General features: G+C 33.8%; 2 protein-coding genes across 2 annotated transcripts; one reads left to right on the top strand and one right to left on the bottom strand.

Annotated features, from left to right (window-relative positions):
• Positions 1-7,878: 7,878 nt before the first annotated feature.
• On the bottom strand, positions 7,879-9,804 carry LOC131075122 (L-type lectin-domain containing receptor kinase IX.1-like). The gene has a single exon (XM_058011942.2). The coding sequence runs from the start codon at positions 9,802-9,804 to the stop codon at positions 7,879-7,881; it is 1,926 nt and encodes a 641-aa protein (XP_057867925.2).
• Positions 9,805-17,409: 7,605 nt separating this feature from the next.
• On the top strand, positions 17,410-19,665 carry LOC131075127 (L-type lectin-domain containing receptor kinase IX.1-like). The gene has a single exon (XM_059221768.1). The coding sequence runs from the start codon at positions 17,442-17,444 to the stop codon at positions 19,464-19,466; it is 2,025 nt and encodes a 674-aa protein (XP_059077751.1). The 5' UTR covers positions 17,410-17,441; the 3' UTR covers positions 19,467-19,665.
• The last annotated feature ends 3,354 nt before the right edge of the window (positions 19,666-23,019 follow it).

Raw genomic sequence — 23,019 nt, forward strand, 5'->3', positions numbered from 1 at the left:
ACTTCTGGATTAGTTCCTCAAAGGTCTTAATGCCACTTGGTAATTGGGAAAATCATGAGGTGGTTGTTCCTCCCAAGCTTTGGGGAAAAAATCGCATTAGGTATGTATCCTCGTATGTCACTTCTAGGCATGCTGAATGGAATTCTCGAACATGATCATGAGGATCTCCTTTTCCTCTATACTTTTCAAACTTGGGTGTTTCGAACCCTCGTGGAAAAGGTGGCATATGAAGATTCCTATCAAAGGGATAGGGACAAATTTCGTCAAGTGAAAATTGGTTTGTTTTCACACCACTGCGAAGTTGTTGGGCAAGATTTTCGACTTGTTGCCACAACATGTCTATACCATTAGGAGGAGGAGGAGGTGGATTACCTTGATGAAGGTTGTATCTGATGGGATCTCATCTTCTTTCATCCTCATTACGACTTTGGCATTATGATGCTTGTCGTAGTTGTGCAACATCAAAGTCTGAGTGTAGTTTGGCTCCCTCTTGAGCAAGTCTCAAAAAGTGAGCATGAGCATTGCTCTTGAGTATTTCATCAAAGAGTCTATTAAAGAGAGGGTTGTGTTGTGCCCTTTCTATTGCTAGAGGAGTAGGAGTACTTGGATTTTTTTCATTCATGTTCCCTCCAAGAGCTTCTTGGAATTCAATGATGTTTTCCTCGTCTTCTTCTTCTATTTCCATTTCTCGTTGCCTTGACCGTGTTCAGGTATGAGCCATTTTGTTTACAAGTTTTTGCTGAAGTTGGGTGAAAATGATGATGATTTGTTGATGAAATGAGAGATTTATGTTTGGTGGAGTATTTTGCATATGAATCTCTAGCACTAAAGGTAGATATTACCAAATTCCTCTCTTTAATTGCTTGTTGTGTTTGATTGACAAAGTTTGGTGTGATAAGGTTTAGAGGGATCTGAGATGTGTTACAGATTCAACTACCTAGTAATGAGAGGATTCACTCAAAGACTAGTTTTAACCTGCGTAGAAATGCCTCTTTACAATGAGTTTATCCTAGATGTCGAGACACTCTAAAAAGTGATGTTTATGTTTGATTCAAGCAATATCTAAAGAGAACTTAGGATAAAAACCTTTTGGTGTTTTGAGAGTTGAAATGGATGAGATGATGTGTGAATGGGATGAAATGTTTAACTTCAATAAAAGCTTTGTGTCACATATGGGACAAATTCTACCTCTTCCCTTTCGGGCATAGGTGGCATTTCCCGAGCTACGTTGTAGGTGATACAAATGTTTGGAAAGAAGTTAGGGTTGATCTTGCCTCCTTTGTTTTTGTGATAACTCAAAGCTCTATATTGCATAAAAGCTCTGCGGTTTAATAACTCTTGATCAAATTCATTTGATTTTCCTTGAATATAAAGACGCATGTGACTCAAGAAGGCTCTATGAGAGACAAAGATTTGTCTATTAAGATAGAAGAATTTCCTCATTTTGATTAAATCCTTTGAGCTTAATGGTCTTCTTTTCAAGTTGAAATGTTGATGAATATTGGTGCAAGAGCACCTCAGCACACAAGCATACCAGGAGGTCAAAAGTCATAATGTGAACAATTTGATTGTATTTGAGTCATTCATAATGTATTAAGGTCATTTGAGTCCATTGAATCATAATATGTAAGGCTAAATGAGCCATTTTGTCCAAAGTTGCCCAAGTTGTGTATTTGAGTCTTGATTGGGTTTATGAGGTCAAATTTGTGTAAAAGTATCATGAAGGGGGAAAATGATGTAAATTGTGCTATTTGGTCCATTATAAGGTGTTAATAATTTCCATGTAATATCTTAACAAGTTTTGAGTGCAAACTCAAAGAGTTGTCAAGACAAAACCTAGATAGAGGAGGTGTCATTTGGTTGAAAGGTGGTTATTTAGTTAATTTTCAAAGGGAATTCTAACCAAGAGGTTGATTTATGTATTTAAGGATTGTAATCCATGAAAAAGAGGGAAATGGAAGGCATTGGGAAGCATTGAAATCAATTTGCTAACAAGTTCTTGGTTTTTCAATTTGTTATTTTGGTGTTTTAAAGGTTTTCCTCTGGTTTCCAGGCCTTGTACGGCCATGTACAGCCTAGAAAACTATGTATTATTAATTGGATAGTGTATAAAAATGAATAAGCTTTCCATTTCTTTTTGTTTTAGTTTATTTCATGCAGATTTGAGAAAGTTATGGACGTTTTGGTGAAAACAGTTTGTAACTGCCAAAACCCTGCCTAGGGTTAACCAGTTTTGGGAAAAGCTTCATAACTTTTTATTTAACCATTGGATCTGTCTATCACTTGGGAAAAAGTTGTTTATCTGACCTATCTACAATCTGACTGAAGCGATTGGATTTATTTTCAATATGTAAAAAGTTATTAATGACTGTTCATCTGCATTTTATTGTGAAATCAGACTGGTAAAGACAGGAGCAGTCCTGTTGCAGCATTTGATATGGCCAAATTAAGAATAATGATGAAGAAAGGATATATGTTTTGGAAAGGTCTCTGAACCCTCTTTAAATTTATTTTTATCTCACTTAATTTGGTTAAGAATTGAAGAAGTTGTGGTTATTTTTGTGAAAACAGTTTTTAAGGATGAAACCTTGAACTAGGGTACTCCATGGGAATAAAGAATTTGTTGTCTCATGTTTTGGTGAATTTTATGATCTAAAATATTGAATTAAGGTCTGTAGGGATGGAATATAACCTTTTAAAGTGGTTTGGGGTTGATTGGTGGCATATGGTGGAAGTATTTGATAGACAACCCTTGTGTAAAGATTATATTGTGATTGCATTGTAGAATGGATGAATACCATTTGCATTGCCACTTAATGATTGTAATGATGATTGGATCAGTAAGATCCTTGGTTGTGAGTTGGTTTTCCATGATGCTCTGCATCAAATTGGTATCAGAGCTCAGCAAAAGATCTGGGCTGAGCAAGTTGTTTGTGTGTTGTGTTATTGATGCATTTTGGTTGCAGGTGCTTGTCCATCTAGTTGCAAGAGGAAGTTGGTGTTGTGTGTAGGCAGACAAGGAAGGTCTGTCAAGGGCCAAAGGGATGGTCCATTGGTTGCCAAGAGACTAGGGAGAGAGGCAAGGAGAGGACTCCTAGGTGAGGCAAAGGTGAGTTTTTTTTTTTTGGTGACGTGATGCAGCATGGAGAGGTGGACTTATGGTTGGTAAAAGCACTTGAATGGCAGCCATTACATACTCCATTAATAGGAGTTATTGAGGAGGCAGATATAAGGACAGTCCTGTGTCCTTTTGGAGATGTTGATTGTAGCAAAGGCATGAGAATGGTCATAAAATTTGATACTCTTGCTTTTTGTTTTTGATCTTTTTGTTGGCATTTTAAAAATGTTTATGTTGGATGAATCACTTAGTTTTTGGAACTGATTTTTGGTGTTTCTTTGACAAGAAAACAAAGCAAGCACACAAACACAAGAATGTTGCCTCAAAAGGCACAAGTGTGGGTCTAGATCAACCCAATCCTTGGAATTTTATGACCCTTTCTTCCAAATTTATTTTAGGTGTTTTTCCAAAGCCTGAAGTTGGCTCAATTTGCACTTGGTCTTGACTAAAATGAAAACACTTCAAACACTTTTTATCCCTAAGGTCAAATGGCCAGTTGTGATAAATTCAGCCCACATCTTGATATTTCTTCGACTTTGGTACTACATACCTTATGAATCCTACCGTGGCAGGTAAGGATGTGATATATTAAGTCTTGCACGAGCATAACAAATAGATGATCCCTATGATGGGGGAGTCACCACTTTCATCAAGCCACAAGTGACTTTTCAAAAAGCTATGTTTCTACTCAAGGAAATATGTATGGTGAGTATCTTGGGAGCAAAACCATCTATGCTCTTGCATTGAATTGTATCACAAATATCCTCAATCAATAGAATAGGTGGGATACTACTTAAAGGTGTTTAATAATATTCAATATTTTGGACATAAGTTCATTCTACAATGACTCACTTAAGAGCCTTGTAACTTGTGGTGGGGCACATTTGTCCTTTCGGCAAGTTACACTATAGGAACAACTATACCCAAGGCTACAACTTTCGCTCTCACCTGATTTCTATAGCGGCTCGAAGGATTTACCGCACGAGGTCATTCCCAAGAGTAATCGATCCCTTGGCAAGTCTCTCTTAAAAAGATAAAAATTTGAGTGTTACTAACACTTTTCTCTTGCACCTAGGACAATGAAAGCCAAGGGAGAGGATAGTGTGTGTTAGAAGTAGGACCACTCGACAAACTCTTTTGCACAAGTGTGCCAAACATGAAATGCACTTGTTCTTTTTAATTTGTCATTGCAATGATGTTCTATCTAATTGGAGATGTTGCTCCAACAGTCATGGTGTTCTTTTTATCGTTCAATAGAAAAATGTGTTGTAATCTAGGAATTGGAAATCCTGGTCAACTGAATTACGAGGACGTTTTGCTTGAAGTAAATCGATTTGAGAACAACTTTGACAAATTAGGGATTCTTTTTAACTTGCACAAAATGAAGTGTTGATTGTGAATTTTAGTTTGATGCAAGAAATAAAACTTGCCTTGTTGATTTTAAGCACCAAAAGAATTTGTTCCTAACTTTGCAAAAAATAAATTTGTGTGTTTGTTTTTGTGATTCTTTTTAACTTTGAACAAGTGTGATCCTTTTTAGAGCTCTAAATGAAAGATGTGGTTCTTTTTAAAACTCCAAATGAAAGTGTAGTTGATTTTAACCCAAAAGGAAAATGAATTTATTTTATCCTAACTTGAAAGACAAAGTTAGAAATATGAACAAATTTATTTCCTAAGCTAAAATTGCTAGAGAAAATCCTATTGTAGGGGTTAGTTAAAACCTGCACAAAAAAAAATTAGTTAGAAAAATCTGCATGTTTTGGTGGGATTCTACAAGCCTAAAAATTTTGGTTTTCGGTTACAAGAAATTTTCTTACAACTCTCTATTACAATAGCTCTACTCTATGTGAAAACAAAAGTATTATTTAACACGAAAGAGAAACAATATAGACAATAGCGCTAAGTATCAATTTGGGAAGGCACTAAACTGAGAACAAAAGCGCAAGAGAATGACCTGTGAGTCAAGCTAAACAGTCAAAAAATTAGTAAAAAGTTTTTGGATTCACATCGGGTTCACCAAATGATGCTCTGCAAAAAAGATTAGAAAATTTGTTTGATGGCAACACACACAAGAGCACAAGAAACAAATGTTCGTGTTAGCAACAAAAGATTATCCTAAATTGGCATATCAAGAGAGATATTAAGCATGAAATAGAAAATATACAAACATAGAATAAAATAGCTAATCAAGATGCTCATAGTTGCTCCTGCCTTGTTCCTCTCCTCTCCAAGTTCCACATGAGTGTAGCTCTCAGCTTTTAGCACTAGCCATGGATGCCATATGGAGATTCAAGATGGTTGAATATGATAAACAAACACTATGCAAGTGAAGATAGTGATGCTATAAAAAATCTCTATGCTAATGCCAGTATAACAACAATACTCTAATACTTCCTCCTTTGCTTGAGGAGAAGGGTTCTATTTATAGAAGAAATGGGGAAATGAAGGGTTAAGATTGAGCAATCTTAACAAGGGTTAGGATTGAAAGATATTCAATCCATGTGAGACTTTCAACCCAATCCCATGTTGACAAGTGTCACCATGAGTAGGCTTGAGAGGAGAGATAAGGAGCATTAAATGTTTGAGGGGACATGATGGTTACCCTAGTCAAAGAAATAAATGCTTTGAAGAGACCCATGAGTCAAAAGGATGGTTAAGTTAGAGGAAAGTCTCTAACCAAAGGTAAAAGGTGAGTTAACCATAAATGGTTATGTAAGAGCCTTTAATGGTTTGGAAGACTTTAGAGGTTAACCATTTGAAGACTTAAAGCTTTAAATATCTTTCAAAGACTTTGAGGGCTTTGAGAAGTGACTCCAAGTTGCTTAGGAATGTGACAATATTTAGGGGATGGATTAGGCTAATTAGGAAGGGGTTAGAAGAATCTAGAAGGGGGTTAGGATTGCAAGTGGGTTTTGTAGGAGAATGCAAGTGGGAGGAATTTTGGGATTTTCAATTAAAATAAAATCATTTATTTCAATTAAATGGCATAATTTGCATTTGGATAGATATTTAAATAAATATTAATTTATTTAAATGTGAATGTGAATTTTGGATTTAAATAAATCTTAATTTATTTACATGAGAAAAAGGAAGATAACGCATTTAAATGCTTGAAGACTTTGAAGGAAACCTTTAAAGGCTTAAGAAGACTCTAGAAAGAAGTCATTAAGTTTGAAGACTTTAAGGGAAACCATTAAAGTCTTAAGAAGACTTTAAGGGAAGCCATTAAGTTTGAAGACTTCAAGGGAAACCATTAAAGGCTTAAGAAGACTCTAGAAGGAAGCCATTAAGTTTGAAGACTTTAAGGGAAACCATTAAAGGTTTCAAGTGGGTGAGGATAAATAAGATTTTAAATAAATAATTTATTTAAAATAGTTGTGCAACTTGCATTTGTAGGAAAATACAAGTGGGTGGAGGATAAAGGTGATTTAAATAAATAATTTATTTAAAATAGTTGTTCAACTTGCATTTGTAGGAAAATACAAGTGGGTGGAGGATAAAGGTGATTTAAATAAATGATTTATTTAAAATAGTGAGAGGTGGGATTTTGGGGGAATTTAAATAAATATTAATTTATTTAAATGTGAGAGAAGATTTAATTAAATAAATATGATTTATTTATTTAATTAATGGTCTGAATTTGGTTAAGTGAATTAAATCTAATAAATTGAATAATTTATTTAATTAATAGGAGAAGAGGGTTAAGATGAATTAATTAAATATATTAATTTAATTAATTATTGATTGATGGTTAAATAATCAAATAAATACTAAATATTCATTTAATTAAGTGGACAAATTTATGTGTCTACAAATACAAATACCCTTATCATACGAGGGAGTTGCCCCTCTCAAACGCAGAGGAAGATCGTGCTCCAGAGAACGATCTCTCCAACTGTTGGGAACTCTTTGTCACTCTTCCATTGGGCACATAGTTAAGATTTTTAAGTGACAAATCTGTTTACCAACTCACTGTAAACCTCAAATAGATCATCTTTAATCTTAATTGTATAGAAGATAGTTTTCCCATCTTTTGTTAGATTCAATGATGTAGCATCTCTATTAAATTGCATGGACGCAAGAAGATTGGACGTCGTATAATCACAACATGATACATTGTCTACAGAAGCTCAACAATAAGATGATCTTCTCATTATCATTGTTGTCATTAATTGAAATAGAAGTAAGATATATATATATATCTAATATGTAAAATTGGTGTAGATACAATTCCTATTAAACCTTAATCTATTTGTATTCATGTCTTCGATAATATGGGTCAATAGATGTTAGATACAATCACACTACTCATTATGGTAGTACTGATGAATTTACCTACATTCACTAATGTTATGATCAATTTTCTTCCATACAATCTTTTTCTTGGTAGGTCATATATTCAAGCCATTGGGGAAGACCTGTCTACCCTTCCTTTATAATAATTAAGTTTCTACAATTGAAGATTATAAAATTAAAGTAGTTTCTTATAAGTACATATTGGTTGTTAACCTCCTATGTCCACATCTCTTAGCATTTTGATTCTATCTCCAAGAAAACTAGATCCACCGCCTATTCCTGATGACTATATAATAGGTAAAGATTGTAGATCACTTGCTACTTATTACTTATTACTTTAGTCTTATGACTAGATTGGTAAATTTCCATGTCTATATGTATATAGAAAGCAATAAAGATAGTATGCTATGTGGACGAAACAATTCGCAAACAAATATATTAAATAAAAACTAAAAGATAATATGCTATGTGGACGACCGAGGTTCGGGTGTCGAAGGCAACATAGTTGAGGAAGACCCAGCATAAGAATTAAGAGCATCACCATATACAACTACAAGCATATTCACAGGAACATACGGCAATGGAGAGTCAAATTCTATGATCTTTAATACCTCTCTCATCCTGGGTCTTGCTTTTGGGTCCAGATGAGAACATAACAATCCCACTAACATCAACCGTTCCATTTCCTCAATATTGAAATTCCCCTCTAGCTTTTTGTCTGCCGCATCCAAAATCTTCCCTTGTTTACGCAAACCCCATACCCAGGCCACCACTCTGAAATCGTATTCTTTTAAGGTGTAATCAATGGGTTGTCTTCCACAGGCAATTTCCAAAGCCACAGCTCCAAAACTATACACATCTGATTCTGGGCTCGCCTTCCCAGTTTCTATATACTCTGGTGCTAAATACCCACGTGTTCCTGTAACCATGGTTGTACTCGCGGCAGCGTGATCAGATTCTACCACTCTTGCCAGACCAAAATCCCCCAACTTTACATTGAAATTTGAGTCCAACAACACATTGCTGGCCTTCACGTCTCTGTGAACTATGCGCTGATCCCACTCCTCATGAAGATAAATCAAAGCAGATGCTATCCCACAAGCAACGCTGTACCTTCGCTGCCAATTCAAACAAACCTTGCTTTCATTGAATATATATTTATCGAGACTTCCATTCGGGAGAAACTCGTAAACAAGAAGCAAGTCTCCTTGTTCATGGCACCATCCCAAGAGTCGCACAAGGTTACGGTGTCTCAACTTACTGATTATTGTAACCTCTGAGATATACTCTTTCCTTCCCTGCCTCGATCCTTGGGCTATTCTCTTTATGGCCACTGTCTCATTGGTTGTAGGCAAGATGCCTCTGTAGACTCCTTCGAAGCCTCCTTTTCCCAGTAATTCATCCTTGCTGAAGTTACGGGTAGCCTCGTTGAGTTGAGCATAAGAGAACTTGAACGGGCCTTGAGCTAACTGTTCGTCTAGCTCTATGTCTCCTTCCTCACGCCTTGCTTCTCTCAGTTTGAAGTACCACCGCCTGGCAATACACAAAAAATAGCAGATGCCCACGAAGCAGACGAAGAGGGATATCATAATAATTTTCCTCCTACCATATTGAGTTCTTGATGGGGAGGAAATATCCCATGAATATGTACAAGAAAAATTCCACGCTGAGACTGTGTGGGTTTCTATTGCAGCTATTCCAATGGTTGTGGAGAGGCCAAACCTGACCTCCTCCGGAAAAAAGCTACGGAGATCTATGTGATATGTCAAAATCGGGCTTCTGGGTTTAGTAATATTATTGAGATTAGTAGAAGGGTTAGACAAAAGAAATACCTGTAACTTTTTTGTACTCCCATCATAATCTACCCACGCGTCCCAAGCTCTTCCATTTTTGAGAGTTTTGTTTAGGAATTCAGGTTCAGAGTTAAGCGAAAAGATGGCCTTGGAAACAAGTGAGTTGACGTCAATTCCCACATGGTTATCATCGGGGTCAAATTCATCCTTGAATGTGTCGAACTCGACGGCCACTACAGGATTTGTAATTTTACCATCTGTGGTTCGATTATAAAGGCCCAGCAAACTGCCCCAACCACTTGAAGGTGGTTTAGAGTCGAAAGGGGCGAAAAAGAAAGTGAGTCCGTCCCCTGAAAGCATGCTGGTGCTTACAATAACGAACTGAAAATATGATGTAAAACTTGCGAGAGCCCCCGAAGGCTTGTTCCAAAGAGGAATTGGTTGGTTGTAAGTGGCCCAGCCTACACTCCGTGTCAAATTACCCACAAATTCATTTCTGGAGAGTTGTATTTTTTCCCCTTCGAAGTAAGCATCAGGATCTGGTTTGATACCTGTTTGGGGAGGGAAAGCAAAGCTAATTTTTCCTACGCATTCCATATAAGAGAATAGAGTGACGATCAAGGAGAAGAAAAGGAAGAGCATCCAAATGGAGCGGTTTGCCATAGTAGTATTCTTGGGAACAATCTCATTTTAATGAGAGTACCCCACTCTATTATCGTTAATAGCTGAGTGAAATGGTAGCACCAAATTCAATCGTTAGGTGTCAGTCTAAAGTTATTGACAATTGACTACTATCTAAATGGACCAAATAAAACCACAAGATGGGTAGATGGGGAAGGGCAAAAGTCAACGAAAAATAGTTATTAAACTTATAAAACTAGTACTTTGTTAACTAAGAAAAGGGGAAAGATTTAATAGATTTTCAAAGTGGGTCTATGATGGGTCTGAAATTTACATGATACTCATCAAGAAGACCAAAGAAAATGATCTCATCTCACACATTTGTTTTGTTGAAAAATCATTAAATTCAATAGATTTTAAAATAAAATACAATAGTAGTGAGCATAAGGGAAGGAAGAGTGTCTAAGTAGAACAGTTTGTCATTATTTTTGGAAACAATCACATTTTAATTAGAGTATATATTATTATAGATATTAGGTTTAAGAAATGGTAGCATCAAATTCAATTTTTAAAAGTAAATCTAAAATTATTGACTATTAACTATTATTTAAATGAAATAGACGAGTCAGATATTTGAAAAAAGAAAAAAATTAACTAAAACAAACTATTTGTGTATAAAAATATTTATAATATCTTAAATTATTAAACATGTCACTTTGTTGTGGAGGATAAGAAGAAAGATTTTAATAGATTTTTAAGCGGATTTATGATGGGTATGTAATTCACATTGTACATGTCTAGAAGGGAATACATAATAAAGTTGGAGAAAAGAAAACATCATGTTATTTAATATCTGATAAAGATCCACTAAGACTCTTATCCCACACATTTGTTGAAATACCATTTAATTCAATGAAATTGAAAACTCAACTATTTAATTAGTGTTGATGATTATTATTAGTTTCTCTCAATCTAATCGATATCATTTTGAAGTTAAGGTGATTGATTAATAAATTAAAATTGTGAGAGCCATCATGATCTTGACATTTATTTCTTTTGTCTACACACTTTTATATATTTGCATGCTATTTGATGTGTTGATGTTCATTGCATTGAATGTTTAAGTATTATATACAATATTTCAAAACCATCTTCTATCACTTGTGGAATTTAGATTTATAAACCCTTTCAAAGGATAACTTTAGATATCATATCTATTTGTATACATATTTAAAGAAATTTTCTTTTTTCTTGTCAATTTTTTTTAATCTTTGATTTCAATAATCCTAATGAAAAAAAAACAGCCTCATCATGACCTAATATAGACAAACAAGTTTAAAATATTGTGTAAAGTTAGGCCTCTCTCTCTCTCTCTCTCTCTCTCTCTCTCTCTCTCTCTCTCTCTCTCTCTCTCTCTCTCTCTCTCTCTCTCTCTCTCTCTCTCTCTCTCTCTCTATATATATATATATATATATATATATGTATGTATGTATGTATGTATGTATGTATGTATGTATGTATGTACGTACATACATACATACATACATATGTGTGTGTGTATACATATATACACGTGTATATGTATACATGTATATATACATATGTATCTATATATACATATATATGTATGTATGTATACACACACACACACACACACACACACACACACACACACACACACACACACACACACACACACACACACACATATATATACATACATCCATACATACATACATATACATACATATACATATACATATACATATACATATACATACATGTATATATCTATATATATATATACACATGTATGTATGTATATATATATATATATACATACATACATGTGTGTATATATATATATATACATACATACATGTGTATATATATATATAGATATATATACATACATACATGTGTATATATATATGTATATATATATATGTATGTATATATATGTATCTATGTATATATACATATATACATATATATACATACATATATACATATATACATACATATATATATACATGTATATATACATTTATGTATGTATGTATGTATATGTATGTATGTATGTATGTATGTATATGTGTGTGTCTGTGTGTGTGTGTGTTTGCGTGTGTACACACACACACATGTAACACTACCTTATCAATATCTACTCATATTTTCACGCGAAGAGGTAGCATTCACTTGCACAATAATTAAGAGGTTGCAAAAGATGTCCTTTTCCTCAATAACTAAGATTTTCCATGAAGCAAGGGCTCTTGTATGAAAATGAAACTCTCATGTATAATAAAAGGTTGCACTTCTCTTTGCGCAACGCCTAAGAGGTTTTATTTTCATTTAAATTATTAAAAAAATTATTTTAATCTAAGTTGATTTATGTTCATCCAAATAGCTAGATTAAATCCTTATTTCAGAAAACTTCTTAGTGGTGTTCACTAGATGTTTTTGCATTTTTCTTAATCATGATGGTACAAATTTAGATTAAGGTTTCACTCTCAATTGTTCCTGATGCTCAGTCACCTTCGACTTGGTGTAAGGATGAATTTTCCCTTTTGGATTATTCCTTCTATCTCCCAATCTATCTAGGTTGCTAACTTTAAGCACTCCCTTCCCCAGCATCAAGGGATTGTTTTGCGTCTCTTTAAGTTCCATTTGAGTTTAACACGTTCCATTGGCCCTAATGTTAATCCCCCTAACTCTAGTTTGGGTCTGGTTCTTTGTGTTGGGCTTTCAATCAATCAATCTACGATGAACTCTACTTCTCCCCATGATATTCAAGATGAGATAGCAAGGAGGCGAGCCAAGAAAATAAGAGATCTAGAGTCCCCATCTACAATGATGCTTGAAGAATCTGTTTCAAAGGTGAAAGCTATGTTGGACTCCCTAGCTATTTCCTTGAGGAAAGTTTCTAAAAAAACTCTATGTTAAATAAGGGTAAAAAAATATGTGGATGGGAAGGTAGAGTTCTCTCCCACCCGACAAGCCATTGGTTCATGCTTTGGGTGGGAAAGTGTTTACTTTGTTGTTTTATTGTGTCTGGTTGTGTTTGATTTTAGGTTTTAGTCTTTGGGTTTGTTAGTGTTCTAGTTTATGTTGGATATGGTTAGTAGGAAGTTTTTATTTATGAGTTCTCACTCCTTGTGAGTCCCTGGTTTTGTTTCCTTTGTTGTGGATATGTAAGGTTTGGGCCTCTCCCACTTTTATTAATATATTCTAAACTATTTAATCGAAAGAGATATTTATTCATGTAGGTTCTATATTAACCTTTAAATTAAATCATGGTTAGCATGGTATCAAATATGACACAAATCATTCTCAATAAAATTAAAATTAGGAATAATAGAAAGGTGGGTCCAAAGTAACATCATTGAAATAACCATTGTTGAGGAATAACTCAGAGCTATGTAGTCAGATGGCATAGCATAATTACCAATGAGTTATAACTATCATATAAATATAAATCAATGCATCTACAAGAATAAATCATAATAAAATTTATTTACAATGGGTATGTGTACCAAGATGGTGAACAAAAAGGGGGGTCAAAAGTGGCCACTTCTTTTTAAATCAATTAAACCTGAACTTAGAGGATAAATTTGAGACTCATGCACTCAAAATGTGAATATACCCAAACAAGAAGAATTGTAGTACTCTTAATCTAGTATCTAAACTACTAAAGTTTTTCAAAAATGGATAAGATTAAGAGTCTTAAATTCTACCCACACATAAAAGTGTTCTTTCTTTTTTCCATAAAACATAACATAGTGTCTAGTGTGTGTGTCAAAAAAGTTATAGTTCCATTTAGTAGTTTGAAAAACCCTTTGGTAGAAAGATTGTTAAGAGTGAGTAATAGAAGTTGTGTACTTTTTTGTAATTTTTTATTTAAGTATTTTCTTAGTGATTTTTTAAAGTAAACACATCGTAAAAATAAGATACCTATCTGTACAAGTCACATAACTTGGACCAAAATGATAAAAGAATACAAACTAAAAATTGAAAGTGTAAAGAATAAATTGTAGAACAATTATATATATATATATATATATATATATATATATATATATATATATATATATATATATATATATATAATTTGGACAATTAGGTCAAAATTTATTAAAATAATCGTACACATATGTCTCTAAGAATTATGGAAACATTGGTAAAAGAAATTATGAATTAATATGTTAATGTTGTTCAAATATAAATAATATATGGTTAGAAAGATCAAAAGACATTTGAAATTATGGTGGTAATTTTACAAATTATACCAACTAGATAACATGTAAATCTGATGAGGAGGAAGTTGAGAAATAAAATTGGAAGAAGAAAACACATAAATAGTAAGGAAATGAAGCTCCCAAGCTCGAACCTTGTCATGCAAGCCTAAGACAAAGCCTTAATGTGTACATGTAATATGAGTTAGAAATTTGCATGTTGTTATAATTCAAAAAAAAATCCATATGTTTATGTATGTATGCATGCATGCATGTATGTATGTATGTATGTATGTATGTATGTATGTATGTAGTTGGAGATAAGGTGTGGTAGTATCTTCAATAAGAGTGACTTTAGGGGCCCAATAGGAAGCCTTGACCACTTTGCTTGGACCATACACCATCATCAAGAAATTTGGTAAAAATAGATTTCAAAATAGTTTGTTGTCATTTTCATATGCCATCTTGTCTTGAATGTGGAGTTGTTAAGACCTTATTTTCCTCTTTTACTAGTTATTTAAAAATTTATTGAGCGTATTCATAGTACAGAATTGAATTCAAGGAAAATTTCTCCACTAGAAAGTGATCATATCATGGAGGTTATATGAAGGGTCTCAAGACATAGCAAACCCATCTCTATCACGTTGTTCAATCTGGTCAATTTTCTATCCAAGGTAAGTGGTTGACAAGGGAGAAATTTCAAGCACAATTTCCACATCTACTATAAAGTATTGATCTAATGGGCACATCGCCTCTCAAGGGAGGAGGAAGGATCTAGTCATAGTTTAGAATCACTTGGATAGCATCGGCACAAGTAGAGATGAAAAATATTATAAATTGAATTATTTTTGGTATTTTCTACAACTTAGCAAATTACATTTTTAGAGGCATTCAAAGTGAAATTTGGGGTTGAAAGTGTTGTCAGCCCCTTAATTTGAATAGTTGATTGAAACTAGAGCCCTTGAAGATCTTTTTGATGATTTAAATAGGTTTATATTTTATCCATCAAGCTAAAAGTTATGGCCCCACCAAGTTGGGGTACTAAAAATACATGTTTAATTTTTAATTTTGACTTTATTGTTATTTTATTCACATTTAGCTATTGATTTCAAATCCTTAAGGGATGTGACGACTCATGGTAGTATGTTAACTTATATAAACTTGGACTCCATATTAAATTAATTATCTTTTTGGAGTTGCATACATCTCATTTTGAGTTTGTTGTAGAATTATTTGTTTGAAAGTACAATGTTGTAGGTTGAATGCTAGGTATTGTTCTTTGAATCCATAATGTAAATCAAGTATAATGTGAAATAACTTATTGTAAACTCAAATGGATATAGAATAGTTGATTTCATGATTCTTTAGTTCTCTACCATTTTGATATTGTTAACATGCATAAGTTAACACAAAACATGATACTTTTTCTTTGCAATTTAATTTGTAGGTTCAAGCAATTTGTTTGCATCATTTTGTAGCCTCTTAGCATATAAATAATGCACACACATAAATATATACATAATGTATACGTACATACATAATGCATGCATACATACATACATACATACATACATACACACATACATACATACATGCATGCATACATACATACATACATATAGAGAGAGGGGGGTCAACTTCAAACAATATTTTACTATTTGTTGAGATAAGAATTTTCCTAATTTTTTCATTTATGTTAGGTCGTGATGCTTAGATAAGTGGAGGATGAGGGTGTTTTTGTGTATTAGGATGCTTGAAATCAAAGATAAGAACAAACTTATCAAAAATTTAGAAATCTACTTGACCATGTATACAACTAGAAATGATATCTAAAATTATATATTTGAAAAGGTTTAGGAATCTAGAAGTCCCCATGTGAAAGAAGAGTGTTTTGCAATAAATTAATTGATACAATAAAATCCAACATAATGAACATTAATAATTTTATATAGAAGATACATAGATAAAAGAAATAAAAGTCAATCAAAATGATTATCATAATTTTAATTTATTAATCAATTAACTTAATTTAAAAATTATAGTAATTAACTTGATACAAACTAATAATAATAACCAACACTAATTAAATAATTTAGTTTCAAAATGCAAAATGAATTTATTCATCTTTTAAGAAAAGAAAGGTATGGAATAATGTCATTTTCTTTGGTTCAACTTGAACTTATCCATTTGCTTGTAGATAAGTACCATACAAATTGCAAATCTACTATGGCCCCATTGAAAATCTATTAATTCTTTCCTCTTTAAAACTCAATAAAATGCTAGTTTAATTTTAAGATATTAGGAAGACTTTTACATTAGTTGAATTTCTTTACTTCTCAACTACCTTACTAGGGCCCTAATTAAATAGTAGAGTTTCAAAATGCAAAATGAATTTAATAATCTTTGAAGAAAAGAAATGTAATGAATGAGCTCATTTTCTTTTGTTCAACTTTATTACCTATTCGCTTGTAGATAAGTACCATACAAATTGCAAACCTATTGTGGCCCCATTGAAAATATATCAAGTCTAGAGAAAAGTAGTTTCCGGATTTGATTGCGTATAATATTTTTGCATCAACGTTTCAGATCACACTTTGTGATCCATCATCAAGATAATGAGAGCCAAAGGATTTGATTACTTTTGCTCTCATTACACTATGATAGATCATGGAGTGTGATTTGAAGCGTTGATGCAAAAGTATTATACGCAATCAAATCTAGAAACTACTTTTCTCTATACTATGGATTGTGGAAATCTCTTAGCATTGATCTATTAAGTATTTGGTCTTTTTAACCTCTTAACTCAATAAAATACTAGTTTAATTTAAGATATTATAAAGACTTTTACATGCAAATAAATGTTTTTAGTTGACTTTCTTTAGTTCCCAACTACCTTATTGTGGCCCCCAATTAAATAGTAGAGTTTCAACGTGCAAAATGAATTTATTCATCTTTCAAGAAAAGAAATGTATGGAATGAGGTTATTTTCTTTGGTTCAACTTTAGTATCTAGTCACTTGTAGATAAGAACAATACAAATTGCAAAATTATTTTGACTCATTAAAAATCTAAAATACTAGTTTAATTTTAAGATATTAGAAAGACTTTTACATGCAAATAAATATTTATTTTAAACTTTCTTTACTTCTCAACTACCTCACTCGAGGTTTTCTTTGGTTCACGCAAATAATTTCTTATACTATTTTTTTGCCATTTTCAACAACCTCCCTCGAGGTTTAATGTTGTCCGTATGATAGTTAAAAGTCAATAGTTTTAGAGTTACTGTTAACCATTGAATTCTACGCTAGCATTTCTCCGGGCGATTACACGTAATAGAGTGGTATGCTGTGATTAAAATGTGATTGTTACCGAGAACGCTACCATGGCAAAACGCTCTGCTTGGACCCTCTTTCTTTTCTTCTCCTTGATCGTCACTCTATTCTCTTCTGTGGAATGCGCAGGAAACATTAGCTTTTCTTTCCCTCCCCAAACAGATATCAAAGTAGATCCTGATGCTTACTTTCAAGGGGACACAATACAACTCACCAGAAATGAATTCGTAGGTGATTTGGGATGGAGCGTAGGCTGGGCGACTTACAACCAATCAGTTCCGCTATGGGAGAAGTCTTCTGGGGCTCTCGCAAGTTTTACATCACATTTTCAGTTCCTCATCAGAAACTCCAGCTCGAATTCTGCCGACGGACTCACTTTCTTTATTGCCCCTTTCGACTTCAAACCACCTGCAAATTCTTGGGGCGAATGGCTGGGCCTCTTTAACCTAACCACAGATGGTATACTTTCAAATCAAGTAGTGGCAGTCGAATTCGACACATTCCAGGACAGCTTTGACCCAAATGACAACCATGTCGGAATAGACGTCAATTCAGCTGTTTCTGTGGCGAACGTTTCGCTTAGCTCGGAAGGTAAATTCCTAAACAATACTCTAAAAAATGGGCAAGCTTGGGACTCGTGGGTGGATTACAATGGGAGTACAAAGCAGTTACAGGTATTTCTCTTATATAACCCTTCTGCTAATCTGTATAATATTCCTAAACCCAGAAGCCCGATTTTGAGTTATCACATAGATCTGCGTGACTATATTCCGGAAATTGTCACGGTTGGCCTCAGCGCATCCACTGGATTGGCATTTGAAACTCACACAGTCTCAGCGTGGAATTGTTCTTGTACATATTCGTTGGATATTTCCTCTGCTCCATCAAGAACCCGAAATAGTAGCTGGAAAATTATCTTGATATCCCTCTTTGTCTGCCTCCTGGTTATCTGCTGTTTTCTGTTTATTGCCAGGCGGTGCTATTTCAAACAGAGAGAAGCAAGGCCAGAGGAAGGAGACATAGAGCTAGACGAACAGTTCGCTCAAGGCCCCTTCAAGTTCTCTTATGCTCAACTCAGCGCGGCTACCCATAACTTCAGCGATGACGAAATACTGGGAAGAGGAGGCTTCGGAAGTGTATACAGGGGCATCTTGCCTACAACCAATGAGACAGTAGCCATAAAGAGAATAGCCCAAGGATCGAGGCAGGGAAGAAAAGAGTATATATCAGAGGTTACCATAATTAATAAGCTGAGACACCGTAACCTTGTGCGACTGTTGGGATGGTGCCATGAACAAGGTGAGTTGCTTCTTGTTTACGAATTCCTCCCAAATGGAAGTCTCGATAAGTATATATTCAATGGAAGCAAGGAGGATTGTTTGAATTGGCAGCGAAGGTACAGCGTTGCTTGTGGGATAGCCTCTGCTCTTATTTATCTTCATGAGGAGTGGGATCAGCGCGTAGTTCACAGAGACGTGAAGGCTAGCATTGTGCTGCTGGACTCGAATTTCAAAGCAAAGCTGGGCGATTTTGGTCTGGCAAGAGTGGTAGAATCTGATCACGCCGCCTCACGTACAACCATGGTTGCAGGGACACGTGGATATATGGCACCAGAGTATATAGAAAGTGGCAAGGCGAGTTCAGAATCAGACGTGTGTAGCTTTGGAGCTGTGGCTTTGGAAATTGCCTGCGGAAGACATCCCATTGATTACAGCTTAGAAGAATACGATTTAAAAGTGGTGGCCTGGGTATGGGATTTGCGTAGGCAAGGGAAGCTTTTGGATGCGGCAGACAAAAAGCTAGAGGGGAATTTCAGTAGTTGGGAAATGGAGGTGCTGATGCTGGTGGGATTGTTGTGTTCTCATCCGGACCCAAAAGCAAGACCCACGATGAGAGAGGTATTAAAAATCTTAGAATTTGACTCTCCATTGCCGTATCTTCCCCTGAATATGCCTGTACCTGTGTATGCCGACATTCTTATTTCTTATGCCGGGTCATCCTCAACTAGCTTACCTTATGCAAAGAGCAAACGTAAAATTTCCGGTCCTCTCATGTCAGACACAGAAGCCCGTTAAGCTCGTTCTTAACCTTAAACTTCATAGATAGACTTTATCGGGATAACGTTTGTCAGCGTTCTCATGTAACGAGTTGATTTTTGCATTATGTGTAATGTTCACCGGTATGATATTGAGTTCCTAGGCCATGGGCCGTCTTTCATTATAGTTTTCGTTCTCAATCTTCATATGTTATCTGTGGGTCAACTTAATTGTCCAATTGGTCAACTAACTTGTATTTTGAACTTTATTGAGTATTTTTATTTAATATATTTGTTTCTGAATAGTTTCACAAAGACACGACATATCATATCGTGTAGCTTTTTATGTAGAGGACATGGAATTCTATTAATCTTTATTAGTCATTAGCCAAAGTAATGTATCTTCCTCATATATACTAGTTTTATTGGTTTCAATAAGGAATCCTCTAAAGATGAGTTCTCATTGCCTAAAATTCATAGTATTGTTGATTCTACTATTGTATATGACATGTAATCATTTGTGGATAGATTTTAAAACTCCAGTTACATTCCTTCAAGGTCAACATAAAACTATTTTAACTTTTTGTTAGTGTATTTTTCTATGATGTATATATTTTGTGCCGAAAAATGTTATTCTTATACTTATCAATGACCTATGACATTGATTTTCAACGATTCAATGCATAATACTTTACGAAAATTGTGTGGATAAAATTATAGGTAAATAAAAGAAATGAATTGATCATCTTCAAGATTTAAGAACTATTTTTTGTTGTAGTTGATCACTCATTAGATTTGATGGTATCTAGATAGACATTTGAGATTGATACAATAGTATATATATCATTGTTAATATGTTCTTTTATAGAAATATTATATTAATCCATAGTCTTCAAATAAAATACAAGATATTTTATATGCTTTTTAAATAAATATTGAATCAACCATACATTTTATTTAGGTCATTTTGGACCTCCACACATACATACACACACCAACACCACTTCAAGATCTGTAAAGCATCTATAATTTTCCTAAAAATAATTAAAATATTAAAAATAAAAAGTAAAATTTAAATTCATTAGATCAAGATAACTAGATTTTATTATAAAAGGATATTATGGAAATACATGATGAAGAGGTATTAAGAGGATATATAAGGGAAAAGTGGGAAATGAGATAATGAATCATACTAATTATATGTGTGTAAACATAAGTGTTTGAGATATAAGAGAAAGATATGTCTAAGAACAAGGAAGATGTTAATATCAATGGTAGCATGAGGAATTAAATAATTAATTATATATTACTTTACTTATTGCATATCTAACTTCCCTATACTAGTTCAATCACATCTAGGGATTATTTTATTAAAACTTTAATTTTAACCTAGGTTTTAATGTCAACATTTGATTTTATTGTCAAGGACTAAGTTGTTGCATAAGGCAAGAGACCATACCAAAGAAATAAATTAGTGGTAACTCAAATTGGGTGAAAATGAAATTTTAGATTAATTTTACTTTTAGATAGTGATCTTATAGTTATTATCAAGAGGTGTGGTAGTTCACACTAAGTGCTAGCCCTTGGGTAACTAAGCTCTAAGGAAATGACATAGAAATGGAAATAGATCCAAATAGACATGATTATTGAGGAAAATTAGGTGACATGATTGAGGAAACAATAAGATGAATAAAAGATCTAAGATGAACAAAGTAGTAGAAATAATATGAGATTTAGAGTAAAATTAAATGAAGAAAAAGGGGGAGTTGGAATGTGTTAGTTAGTAGAAATATGGTGAAAACTTGATTATTCATTTATCACTTAACCATGCATAGGAAGAGTTGATTAGTTTAACCAATACTGTCACTCGACATCTCAACATGACCACTATGTAATTAACATAAGAATGTAATATAACTACCTACACATTTTAATATGCTAACATTTGATAAGATTACTCCTCATTACACTGTTCCTGCAAACATATCCTTGAAATCTCAAATTTCACCTAGCCAAGAGATCCCCCTTAAGGCTTATACAATAAAACTTGTTGATTGCATAAAATAAATACAAATTCTTTAGAAGATATTTCTTTCAAGAAAAAAAATCATGAATCAATCAAAGCTCCATCAAGCTACCTCATAATCCTTGGAAGGGTGTAGCTTTGAGATGAATTCCTGAGTTCTCAGTCTTTGAACTCTCAAATTATATATTTCTAAATTATTTCAAAAAATACATATTGAGCTACGATAGAGCTCTATCAAGTTGTTTGATGACCTTTAGAAGAGCGTAATTCCCAATCACGATCTCATAAACTCATTAGAAAATATTTCTTTTTGATCCCAACATTCAATCCCTTACCTATCTATAAAAATTAAACTTCACAATACATGTATTCTTTAAATCCATTAGCACCAACTGAAAAAGCTAAAAAGAAAATAGGAATATAAATCCAAATTTTTTTCTCATGCAAAGCACCATCTCAAAGTGAGAAGCTAGCTTGAGATGGGTGTTAGGGTTTAGGTAGATCCAAAGCAAATACAAATTAACAATTATATGCAGATACAATCACAAAAGATGAAGAAAAATGCATAACATAGATACCATAGAGATTTAACGTGGTTCACCCAAGATGGGCTACATCCACAGAACATAGTCATCCAATATTTTCTTAATACCCAGTACATCAGTACAACACCATTACAATGCCTTTTTCATTCCAGCAGCTTATAATATGCAATTTTTAGGGTAACATACAAAGTCAGCTATTTTAGGGTTCTTTTTTCAATGTTGGTTTTTTTCAACAAAAAACGTAAAAAGAAATTCCTTGGGGGCTGCGCCCTTGAACCCCCGCTTTCTCAGGCTGTCGCCCCAAACCTCGTCAAGGATGCATAATGAGTGTATAATACTTGTATGATTAATTGCCTCATATAAATAATGGGGAAATCATCCATCCTTAAAGGCCACCTACCTCCAAATATGACCTTGTTAATCCTTATCCTCCAAAAGTAACAATAGAGAAAATATGACAAACTTTGTAAGCCCAATCAAAAACATCATTTGGTAGACCCTCAAAGAAAATTTCAACATGTTTGTAAAGCAACCCAATAAATTCTCTAATATCTATGTTAATTGGCATGAACTCCACACTATGAATTACCTTTATCACCTATAGATAATTAGAAGGAGGTGAGAAGTAAAAGTACATAGCATAGATATTTAGACTAATAAGATATCCATAAAATCATGAATTCTTATGTATTTAAGATGGTTTTCCCTAGTAACATTATATAAGGGATAGGTCAGAATCCAATGATAGTGATGTCTCCATCGACACCATCACGCTAAAGACCATCATCTCAAATAAAGATAGCAAGTAACATGTTCATGAGAAGACCACCTTCATGGAAGAAGAATTGGATTAAGATAATCAATCTTATGTGGAGAAGACGTGCAAGTGATTATTATACCTTAGTCAATTATAAGCAAACAAAAATGAAATAACTATACAAGAACTGAAAAATTATTTATAATTGATGAAATCAACTGTTGTCTAGTTAGTGGTTAAGACGAACTAATATTGGTGAAGGCAA

This window comes from Cryptomeria japonica, chromosome 5 (assembly GCF_030272615.1).
Source record: "Cryptomeria japonica chromosome 5, Sugi_1.0, whole genome shotgun sequence".
Lineage (NCBI taxonomy): Eukaryota > Viridiplantae > Streptophyta > Pinopsida > Cupressales > Cupressaceae > Cryptomeria > Cryptomeria japonica.